Below are 12,054 nucleotides of genomic sequence, written 5' to 3' on the forward strand. Positions count from 1 at the left end.
CCACTGATTGTTCATTTACGTTTTTGGGCAACACCATACTTAAAAATTGCTCCTTAAGCCTTGAACGTTAAGCAATAATGAAAAAAGAAAACTAAATCTGATATTTAAAAATGGTGAAAGACATAGTTCTGATAATTACGGAGCCATCTCAGTGCTTTCCCAGTTCAACTAGACAACTTTATTGTGAACCATAAACAACTGAGTGAGAGTCAGGGCGGGGTCAGGGGGCCGCCTACTGAGTACCGCTGCTCTCTAAGGATTACGGGATTAGAGGGATAACTTATGATTGGTTAAGTAGTTATCTGACTAAAATAAACTAATCTGTACAGCTAGAATGATAATATGAAATTTCCGATTCTCAAGTGATGATGATGATGCACCGCACTTGTATAGCGCCTCTCAGAGTAAGGACTCCAAAGCGCTTGACACTACAGTGTATCATTCATCCATTCACACACACATTCACACACTGATGGTGATGAGCTATGATGTAGCCACAGCTGCCCTGGGGTGCACTGACAGAGGCGAGGCTGCTGAGCACAGGCGCCACCGGTCCCTCCGACCACCACCAGTAGGCAAGGTGGGTTAAGTGTCTTGCCCAAGGACACAACAGCAGAATTCTCTGTCCAGAGCCGGTATCAAACCTGCAACCTTCCGATTACTGGACAACCCGCTCTACCTGTTGAGCTACTGCTGCCCCTATGATGATGAATGATGACATACGGAGTCCCACAGGGTTCAGTGTTGGTACGTAAGCTCTTTAATTTGTATATTAATGACACTTGTGATGTGTCCAACATACTACAGTTCACTTTGTTTGCTGATGATACGTGCATATTCTGTTCAGGGAATGATTAAAAAAAAAACACTTTGGAGAATCTGAATTGTGAGATGTCTAAATTTAAGAAGTGGTTTCGCCTTGTAAATTGGAATAAAACTAAACTCATGATTTTAGCAGCAGACACAGATGATTCTATTACATTGTCCATAGATGGTACTTCAATTGAAAGAGTAACAGAAGTAAGATTTCTAGGGGTTGTCTTGGATCATAAACTCAATTTGAAATCTCATATAAAATAAATAAAACAAAAAATTTGTAAAAGTCTTGGACTATTAAATAAAGTAAAGAGTATTTTGGAAACATCAACACTTCATATATTATATTAGTCACTTATTGTTCTTATTGTATAAAGGCTTAGAGGAATACATATAAAACAAATACTAATCCTCTGTTTCTACTACAGAAGAAAGCTATGAGAGTTATATATAAATAGATGCTAGAGAACATACTAATAGATGTTTTTATTCAATCAATTTTTTCAATTCAAGTTTATTTATCTCGTCTCGTCTTCCTCCGCTTATCCGGGTCCGGGTCGCGGGGGCAGCATCCCAACTAGGGAGCTCCAGGCCGTCCTCTCCCCGGCCTTGTCCACCAGCTCCTCCGGCAGGACCCCAAGGCGTTCCCGGACCAGATTGGAGATGTAACTTCTCCAACGTGTCCTGGGTCGACCCGGGGGCCTTCTGCCGGCAGGACATGCCCGAAACACCTCCCCAGGGAGGCGTCCAGGAGGCATCCTGACCAGATGCCCAAACCACCTCAACTGGCTCCTTTCGATCCGGAGGAGCAGCGGTTCTATTCCGAGTCCCTCCCGAATGTCCGAGCTCCTCACCCTATCTCTAAGGCTGAGCCCGGCCACCCTACGGAGGAAACTCATTTCGGCCGCTTGTATCCGCGATCTCGTTCTTTCGGTCATTACCCAAAGCTCATGACCATAGGTGAGGATTGGGACGTAGATCGACCGGTAAATCGAGAGCCTGGCTTTCTGGCTCAGCTCCCTCTTCCCCACGACAGATCGGGTCAGCGTCCGCATCACTGCAGACGCCGAACCAATCCGCCTGTCGATCTCCCGATCCCTCCTACCCTCACTCGTGAACAAGACCCCGAGATACTTAAACTCCTCCACTTGAGGTAGGACCTCTCCCCCGACCCGGAGGTGGCAAGCCACCCTTTTCCGGTCGAGAACCATGGTCTCAGATTTGGAGGTGCTGATCCTCATCCCAGCCGCTTCACATTCGGCCGCGAACCTACGCAGCAAGAGCTGAAGGTCAGAGCTGGATGAAGCTAGGAGGACCACATCATCCGCAAAAAGCAGAGACGAGATTCTCCTGCCACCAAACTCGACACACTCCACACCACGGCTGCGTCTAGAAATTCTGTCCATAAAAGTGATGAACAGAACCGGTGACAAAGGGCAGCCCTGGCGGAGTCCAACCCTCACTGGGAACAGGTCCGACTTACTACCGGCTATGCGGACCAAACTCACGCTCCTCTGGTAAAGGGACTGAATGGCCCTTAACAGAAAGCCACCCACCCCATACTCCTGGAGCGTCCCCCACAGGGTGCCCCTGGGGACACGGTCATAAGCCTTCTCCAAATCCACAAAGCACATGTGGATTGGTTGGGCAAACTCCCATGCCCCCTCCATCACCCTTGCAAGGGTATAGAGCTGGTCCACAGTTCCACGGCCAGGACGAAAACCACATTGCTCCTCCTCTATCTGAGATTCAACTATCGATCGGACCCTCCTCTCCAGTACCTTGGAGTAGACCTTTCCAGGGAGGCTGAGGAGTGTGATCCCCCTATAGTTGGAACACACCCTCAGGTCACCCTTCTTAAAGATGGGGACCACCACCCCGGTCTGCCACTCCCTAGGAACTGCCCCCGATGACCACGCAATGTTGTAGAGACGTGTCAACCATGACAGCCCTACAACATCCATAGCCTTGAGATACCCAGGACGAACCTCATCCGCCCCCGGGGCTCCGCCGCTGTGTAGTTGTTTGACTACCTCAGCAACTTCTGCCCCCGAGATCGGACAGTCCATCCCCAGGCCTCCCAGCTCTGGTTCCTCCTCGGAATGCGCATTGGTGGGATTGAGGAGCTCCTCAAAGTATTCCTTCCACCGTCCGACTATAGCCTCAGTTGACGTCAGCAGCTCCCCATCCCCACTGTAAACAGTGTGAGCGAGTTGCTGCCTTCCTCTCCTGAGGCGCCGGACAGTTTGCCAGAACCTCTTTGGAGCCGATCGATAGTCTTTCTCCATGGCCTCACCAAACTCCAACCACGCCCGAGATTTTGCCTCGGCAACTGCCACTGCTGCACCCCGCTTGGCTATCCGGTACCTGTCTGCTGCCTCCGGAGACCCACAGACCAGCCACGCCCTGTAGGCCTCCTTCTTCAGCCGGACGGCTCCCCGAACCTCTGGTGTCCACCAGCGGGTACGGGGGTTGCCACCACGACTGGCACCGGCCACCTTACGACCACAGCTAGCAACAGCCGCCTCGACAATCGCAGAGTGGAACAAGGCCCACTCGGACTCAATGTCCCCCACTGCTCTCGGGACGTGGTCAAAGCTCTGCCGGAGGTGGGAGTTGAAGACCGTCTTGACAGGTTCTTCTGCCAGGCGTTCCCAGCAGACCCTCACTATGCGTTTGGGTCTGCCAGGTCTACGCGGCATGTTCCCTTGCCATCTGATCCAACTCACCACCAGGTGGTGATCAGTTGACAGCTCCGCCCCTCTCTTCACTCGGGTGTCCAAAACATACGGTCGCAGGTCAGATGATACGACTACAAAATCTATCATCGACCTGTGACCTAGGCTGCCCTGGTACCAAGTGTACCGGTGGGCATCCTTATGTTCGAACATGGTGTTCGTTATGGCCAAACTGCGGCTTGCACAGAAGTCCAATAACAAAACACCGCTCGAGTTCTGATCAGGTGGGCCGTTCCTCCCAATCACACCCCTCCAGGTCCTCCTCCTTGAACCGTCACCTTATCGTGGTGGAGGAGTTTGAGTGCCCTAATGATCCTAGGAGCTATGTTGTCTGGGGCACTTAGTGCCCCTGGTAGGGTCTCCCATGACAAATTGGTCTTAGGTGAAGGGTGAGACAAAGAACGGTTCGAAGGATCTTTCATGGTGGTGAAAACGAAGAGTCGGAGTACCCGGCCCGGAGGGTTACCGGGGTCCCACCCTGGAGCCAGGCCTGGGGTTGGGGCCCGTGAGCGAGCGCCTGGTGGCCGGGCTTTCGCCCATGGGGCCCGGCCGGGCCCAGCCCGAACCGGATACATGGGCTCGTCCAACTATGGACCCACCACCCGCAGGAGGAACATGAAGGGTCCGGTGCAATGTGAATCGGGTGGCAGACCAAGGCGGGAGCCTTGGCGGTCCAATCCCCGGACAAGGAAACTAGTTTTTGGGACATGGAACGTCACCTCGCTGGCGGGGAAGGAGCCGGAGCTTGTGGCAGAGGTTGAGCGGTACCGGCTAGATATAGTCGGACTCACCTCGACACATTGCATTGGCTCTGGAACCCGAGACCTGGAGAGGGGTTGGACACTCTACTTTGCTGGAGTTTATTTATATAGCGCCAAATCACGACAAGAGTCATCTCAAGGCACTTCACATAATAAACAATCCAATTCACAGTTCATTAAGCCAATCAGAAATAATGTTTCCTATATAAGGAACCCAGCAAATTGCATCAAGTCACTGACTAGTGTCAGTGACTATACAGCAATCCTCATACTAAGCAAGCATTTAGTGACAGTGGAGAGGAAAACTCCCTTTTAACAGGAAGAAACTTCCAGAGAAACCTGGCTCAGTATAAACAGCCAACCACCATGACTCACTGGGGATGGAGAAGACAGCGCGCGTGCACGCACACGCACACACACACACACACACACACACACACACACACACACACACACACACACACACACACACACACACACACACACACACACACACACACACACACACACACACACACACACACACACACTTTTATCTCTCTTGGTATAAATAAACTAAGACCAGAGGTTCAGGGCATTTTGCCTCATGCATTATGTTTGACTTGTCTGCTCATCGTCTCCTTCTCTCTTCACTATGGGAAATGGGTTATTGATAAACATATTGATAAAATCCATGACAGTTGCACTACTTCCCGTTAAAAGGGAGTTTTCCTCTCCACTGTCGCTGCATGCTTGCTTAGTATGAGGATTGCTGTAAATACTCTGACGCTAGTCAGTGACTCGATGCAACCTGCTGGGTTCCTTATTTAGGAAACTTTTTATTGATTGGCTTAATGACCTTAACTATTGACCTTTGACCCAGCTCTCACCCTGGATTCTCATGTCTGTTCTCTTGTTCGCTCTTCCTTCTTCCATCTCAGGAACAATGCTAAGCTGAGTCCCATTCTGTCCCGCTCTGAACTTGAGACTGTTCTCCACACCTTCATCTCCTCACTCTTAGACTACTGTAACTCTTTTCACGTGTCTGAGCAGAACCTCCCTGAACCGTCTACAGGTGGTTCAGAATGCCTGTGCTCGGCTTCTGACCAAGTCCTCCAAACACACCCACATCACCCCGCTTCTCCTCCAGCTTCACTGGCTGCCAGTCAACTTCAGGGTTCATTTCAAGATCCTGGTTCTGGTCTATAGGGCCTTACATGGACAAGCACCATCTTACATTGGTGATCTTCTCAGTCCCTACACTTCCAGCAGGTCCCTGAGGTCCAGTGACCAAAGCCTAATGGTTCTGCAGCACCAGGCTAAAGGTCAAAGGTGACAGATCATCTGTAGCTGTGGCCCCCAGACTCTGGACTTCTTTCCCCCTGAGCCTGAGATCAGTGGACTCAGTGGTCTCCTTTAAACTCACCTGTTCAGGCTGGCTTTTGTGTGACCTTCATCACTCTCTATTCTGCTCTCCCCACCTATTCCACCTTCCTCGGGATCCACTGATTTCCCTCTTTCCTATTCACTCTCTCTCTTTCTTTACATTTTTAATCACAATTGTCTATTTTTTGCTCATTTTAAATATATTTTTAATCATTTTCTAAAATATTTTTTATATATATATTTACATTTTTTGTTTTTGTGAAGCGCCTCGTGATTTTTATCTTGAGAGGCGCTATAGAAATGATATTTTCTTCTTCTATTTGAATGTTTTCTGTGTGAAGGTCCTTGAGACGACTCTGGTCCTGATTTGGTGCTTTACATAAAGCAAATGTGTATTTCAGTCTATGAAGTAAAACTATGGAATAATCTGGATGCTGACCTGAAAAAAACGTAAAACCATTGATCAATTTAGGAAACTTTATAAAGAAAAAAATGCTATGATTTGATAAGTGAATATTGAAAAATAATATTAATAAGTTTTCATTGCGATACTGTTTTCAAAGAAAAGAAAATTGTATACTTGGTTTGTTTAAAGCCATTTAGTAAATTAGTTTGTGTCTATTAGAGGTCATATATGACTTCTTCCTCTCCCTTTACTCACGTGGAAGATTGTACTTGATGATTGTACTGTGAATTAATGATGAATGAAACTGCAGAGTGAGAAGAATGAACTAATGAAAACACTAGGCATGATGGATACACACTCATCTTCTTATCCTTAACCTTTATTCATCCAGATGAGTCGACTTTATTCATCCAGATGAGTCGACTCTCTGGACTCATCGGATGTTTTTCTTTGAATCATGTGAGACTGCTCTTAGTGTTCACGTAAACAGGGTTAGACTGAACAGCCATGGTGTTTTACCATTTTCTGTGACCATCAGATACTGTGACTCAGGACCCAGGGTGACAGGTTGTGGACTGTTTGACCGGAACTTGTCACCGTTTCTCCAAACTGAAGCCATTCAAAATGACTTTACATCAAGTAAATATTAAGTAGTCATAACAACACAACACATGTGCCCTTACCTGTTTAGCTCGAGCTGCCATTTGACCCCGAGCAGGAGGAGGGTTTCGACTGCGACTCATGGACTCTGTTAAACGTAAAAATAAACAACTATTAACTGTAATAAACCAATGAAAAAGTGGTCAAACTGCATCAATAAACCAGCCCAAATAAATGACAAGAGTTGCAATTAGTAGACCGGAGGGAGCATGTTTTCCTGTCAACACATATCTACATATAAAAACAATATCCAGCGGTCATAAATCAAGTTAGCGTCGGTGTTCCTGTTAGCTAGCAGCTAACATGTTCTCCGAACGGCTTTTACCTTCACAGTTTCACGCTCGTTTAACGACAGACTCCACAACTCAGGTCAAACATGAAGCAGATAATGTGTCCGGGTATTGATGTTTTTAATCTTTTCGATAAAGATGTCAAAACAAAAACAGCATCGGTGTAAATTACTTCCTACATCGCGCTTTACGGCTGGGTGAAACACGCCCTAAAGTGACGTAAAACGTCACGCAGCGTTAGATCGTTAAAGCTGTAGAGCACAGACAGGTACGTGTTCGACAGACTTTCCACTTATGTGGGGATTTGGTCATCGTTTCTTTGTTCCTGTTGTGTACAAAATATTAGGTTTAATATTAATTAACAACAGTGTTCATTCTCAGCTGGTACCTTCATTTAACTTACTGTTACAATTTTTACTGGATAAGCTAGCTAATTAGCACGATTCGCTACTATCAACTAGTATAAATGAAGATATATTTCATAATGTATTATAGATTTACTTTAGAACACATAATTAATACGTCAGTAATGAATTTAATATATTTTAATTTTTATTTGTTTTTTTAGCAAGAGAAGATGGCCAAAGGGAAAGCAAAGATTAACAGCACTGGTAAAAATGTATATTTTAAATCAACATTTTTATTCATTTTTCCTGTTAAGAATATTTGTTCATTTTTTTGAAAACCGTAATTTCACAGTCAGACATAGGTAGCACATTTTAACTTCAGTAAACTTAGCAAGATGCTACAGATTCGACTTTTGGGCTCAATAACTTCTGTACAGGATGTACCTTATTATTCCAAAAGGACATGGCTGCAACAACGTGGTGACTTGAAGTCCACCTCCAGGCGACCGACAGCTTTGTTCATAAAGTCAGGCCACTGGTTAGCACCAACCACGGCCATACTAATAGGTTTATGTGTCTCTTTCTGTAAACTTGCTGCCCAAATTTTACCTATTTTTATTACATTTTTATTCAGATAGCTGAACGGCCAATGCCGAGGTGAGGACAGCAAGGGCAGAGTCCGGTTGTCAGTCTACCTCCCTGCTTGCTTTTACCACAGAAAAGTGGTTGTTCCAAAAGACACGAGCCGACTCGCAGCAGCTGGAGTGCCGCCGCAGTCTCGCCAACACTAGCTGTGCTCTTCCCAGGTCTGAGCCTTTCTGGCAGAACGATAGTTGCAGCAGGTGCTCATTAATGGTGCCTGGCACCTTTTAAAGGAGTGTGTCCATAAAGGCAGGTGAAGCTACCTCATTGGTTCTAGCTCGCCCTGGCTACAGACAGTTTCTACTAGAGATGTGTATTGGTGAAATTACGGCTGAATGGTATGTATCACGATACAGGGGAGATGATACGATATATCACCATATTGCGATACGTTCAGTCAGACGATATTAGCCATTTTTAGACTGAATTTGAGGAAAATTCAATAAACAGTCCAAACTGATACGTAACGTGTTTAACATGAGGTATCTGAACCACAACAGAGGTATTTACATTTCAATGGTGGTAACAAAGAGTACTGCACACTGCTGCCAACTAGAGGTCGGCGTTTGACTTGCACCAAAAGAAAAGAAAATACACAAATATTTCATGTATATTCTTCAAAAAATTACATACACGTACATTATCATAATATTTCAGGAAAAAATACCACAATATATTGCCATATCGATGTTTTCTTACATCCCTAGTTTCTACGAACGTTTGATAAATGAGGGCCCAGGACACCAGCTGGTTGACCTCCATTCTGTCGGCAGACTCTGTTCAAAAATTACCTTCATGTGATCCATAGATGGCACAGCCAGCATCCGCGTTCCTGCAGTTACAGATGATAGAAAAACATCAGAACGGCCAGCACAGAAACAAGACTTTACTACATTAAACTATGTATCCAATCAGTTATTGACATGCATGTTCAGAGTGTAGTCAGTAAGATAATCTGCCAACTTCTGTTGTGAGGAAACCCGACTGTAACGTTCACATCTGTTATGGTTAGCTTCTACTTTGGTTAGAGTGTTTGTCTCTACAGGACTTGCTTACACACAAGGAAGATACGTTTATCAGATGACCTGTTAAAGCAATAAGACTTATGGTTAGTAATAAGCTGGAAAAGGGTAGAATGCCTTCTCCAGGTCAGGGATGAGGAAGTATCTCTGGGTCTTGTTCATGAGTTTGGGAAAACTGGAGCGCGAGACTGAATACAGAAGTTAGATCAGATACAGCGGGCTCTGGATCTGCGTTATTAGACTGTTTAAGGGAAGTGAAGTCATAGATGGCTGCTAACTTCCTCCTCCTAAATGAGTCTAAAACCGAGGTTATAATCCTCAGCCCTGGTGAAAGAGCTGGAGCAGGTGATGAGACTGATCTTGACTCCATGACACAATATAAGAAGAATGTGGTCACTAATTTATGGGTGCAGCCCTTAGATGTGATGCACAGATAAACATGGTTGTTCGAGCATGTTTTTTAATCCGAGACAGCTGTCCAAGATAAAGCCTCTCCTGTCCAGAGTACATCTGGAAACAGTAGCACACGCTTTCATGGTGTCCCGCATCGACTACTGTAATGCGTGGTATGCTGGACTGAGTCAGGCTACGACTGCAGCTCATCCAAAACTCTGCTGTGAGATTTGTGACTGGGACCAGAAGGAGAGACCACATCACACCAGTGCTAGCTACTCTGCACTGGCTCCTGGTGTTTTATTGGGCCAGATTGAAGATCTTCCTCCGTGTTCAGGGTGCTGCAGGCAGAGCCCCCCCCCATATCTTGCTGAACTGCTGTAGCGGTGTGTCCCCACTCGGGCCCTTCGCTCAGCTGAGCAGGAGCTGCTGGAAGTCCCGCACTCTAAACTCAGATCAAGGGGGGACCGGGCCTTCTCAGTAACGGCCCCTACACTCTGGAATGATCTCCCTTTTATCTACTAGCTTTCCCCCAACACCCTTGACCCTGACTTTTGTATTTTTACCTTCTGTACTGTATGGTTTTTAATAACTTTTACTTGTTTTTATCCTTGTTTTTATGTGCTGTTCAGCTCCTTGGGCCTCCGATAAGGTAGTGGTACGTGCTATATAAATAAGCCTGATAGACTGATTGATCGATAGGCGGATTGGTGCTGCATCTGCAGTGATTCAGGCGATATACCGGTCTGTCGTGGTGAAGAGAGAGCTGAGTCAGAAGGCGAAGCTCTCGATTTACCGGTCGATCTACGTTCCTACCCTCACCTATGGTCACGAGCTTTGGGTAGAGACCGAAAGAACGAGATCGCGGATACAAGCAGCTGAAATTAGCTTTCTCCACAGGGTGGCTGGGCTCTTCCTTAAATAAGCTCGGTCATCTGGGAGGGGCTCGGAGGGGCTTATTTGGTTTCACATCTGGGTCATGTGTGCAATTTCCCTTCTGAGGTGACGTTTTTTCAGATCTCTTCCTCAGCAGTCCAACGGGGACCAAGGTGGCTCTACGGTACTGATTGGCTGGCTAAATTTCATGTGTGCCGCCTCAGGTTGGCGAGTAGAATCAGCCAGCAGGGGCTTTCTGCATGCATGATTCATTATCATTGTAGATGCTGTGGAGTAAACATCTCTCTGTAGCATGTTGCTGCCGCTCAGTGGGAAGAGATGAGAGGAGAGAGCAGTGTTATCAGGACACGCACAGCAGTATCAGTGAGAGATCTGGGAGCACATTAAAACTAATTTAAATAGTGTGGTTCAGAGTGTCCAAAAGCAACACAGCTCATACCCGCCTATGTTTATCTCATTAAGGGGGACACCACAGACAGGTCTCTTGAGCCGCCCACGTACTCAGGGATTTCTGCATTCCTCAGACGTCCTTAACCATATGAACAACTGCATATACGAGCCCAAACAGATGCACCCCAGCCCTGGTCATACTGACTCAGATATGGAAGTGGCTTTTGTGGGCGATTCTGGTACATTTAGGTTGCAGCGCTGCTTCAACAGTGAGAAACCTTCACGAGGGAAAAGCAGAATCTCAAAAGTTTCTGATTTTCTGCATTTTTCTGCTGATCAGCAGCTGGTTCTGAGGTGCTAATCACACCATGTCTACTAAAGGTGGTTTTCCTGAAGCACTACTCAGAGCAGCTCGGCCCGATCACTGTTTCCAAGGGCACGGTTCGGGATTTTCTCTCTACCCCCCCCCCCCCCCCCCATTTTTACTCCCTGCACCGTTGAGGTACATGGCAAGGCTGAGTCGGCCGGCATCAAGATTCTGGTCACTGATTGGCTGGGGGTAGAGTCACTTGTTGCTCCAGAGATTTTTGCCTTGTGTTTCACTGCCTGCAGCATTTCCTGGTTCAGAGTCTGACAAAAAGCCATAAAACTGAGAAAAATGTCCAGCAACACCATCATTTTTTAGCCGAGTTGTGTTTCTGTGGAGCGTACAGGTTACCTTACACTGTTTACTGATCACCTTGTGTTATTTTGTCATGAGTTAAAAATCCCCCCGCACCTATAAGAGGTGCACCCACTTTCTGTTACTGTCACGGTTTGTTTATGCAATCCATCATTAAACCTAAAAGAAGGAAACCATGTTTTATATCGCTGGTTGATGTCATAGATGTTCCTCTCCACTGCCAGGAAAAAAAACACTGCAGCACTTCTGGAACGATGCTGTCAGTAAATAAACCGTTGGGTCACACGTAAGCTTCATATATATGAAATTACATTGCTGCAGTACTTTTATTTTGAAAATTACCGGGGATTTTACACTGAAACAGTGACTCGCCTGGTAATTGCCGCGTAGGTGCTGGTTTGAAACAGTCTAAAGACTATAATGGATTGTATATGAAGCGGTGACGTTTCGAAACAGTAACTCATGTCACCTCTAATATGCTACAATTATTTAAGGAACCTTTAAAATTATATGACTCAAATTAGAAAATAATACAAAAATAAATCACTTACTTTCATTTAGCCATCACAACTTGCATTGAAAAGCGGTAATTCCGGTCTACGCCATGCATTTTACATAATTTTAAATTTCTCCCAAAATTCTATT

The 12,054-nt window shown here is 46.1% G+C and overlaps 2 protein-coding genes across 3 annotated transcripts in view; one reads left to right on the forward strand and one right to left on the reverse strand.

Moving 5' to 3' along the window:
* Nucleotides 1–7,215, reverse strand: part of cc2d1a (coiled-coil and C2 domain containing 1A) — a 42,871-nt gene extending 35,656 nt beyond the window's left edge. For both annotated transcript variants that reach the window (XM_054743995.2, XM_054743994.2), the window contains exons 1-2: nt 7,072–7,215; nt 6,770–6,834 (exon numbers count right to left, since the gene is read on the reverse strand). In XM_054743995.2, coding sequence (XP_054599970.2) covers nt 6,770–6,829 — 60 coding nt within the window. In that variant the 5' untranslated portion in view covers nt 6,830–6,834; nt 7,072–7,215. The remainder of the gene's footprint in view (nt 1–6,769; nt 6,835–7,071) is intronic.
* Nucleotides 7,216–7,233: 18 nt separating this feature from the next.
* LOC107376092 (uncharacterized) overlaps nt 7,234–12,054 on the forward strand; it is a 39,871-nt gene continuing 35,050 nt past the window's right edge. Inside the window, exons 1-2 of the mRNA XM_054743996.2 lie at nt 7,234–7,304; nt 7,605–7,647. Of these exons, the coding sequence (XP_054599971.2) occupies nt 7,614–7,647 (34 nt within the window). The 5' untranslated portion in view covers nt 7,234–7,304; nt 7,605–7,613. The remainder of the gene's footprint in view (nt 7,305–7,604; nt 7,648–12,054) is intronic.

This window comes from Nothobranchius furzeri, chromosome 6 (genome assembly GCF_043380555.1).
Source record: "Nothobranchius furzeri strain GRZ-AD chromosome 6, NfurGRZ-RIMD1, whole genome shotgun sequence".
Lineage (NCBI taxonomy): Eukaryota > Metazoa > Chordata > Actinopteri > Cyprinodontiformes > Nothobranchiidae > Nothobranchius > Nothobranchius furzeri.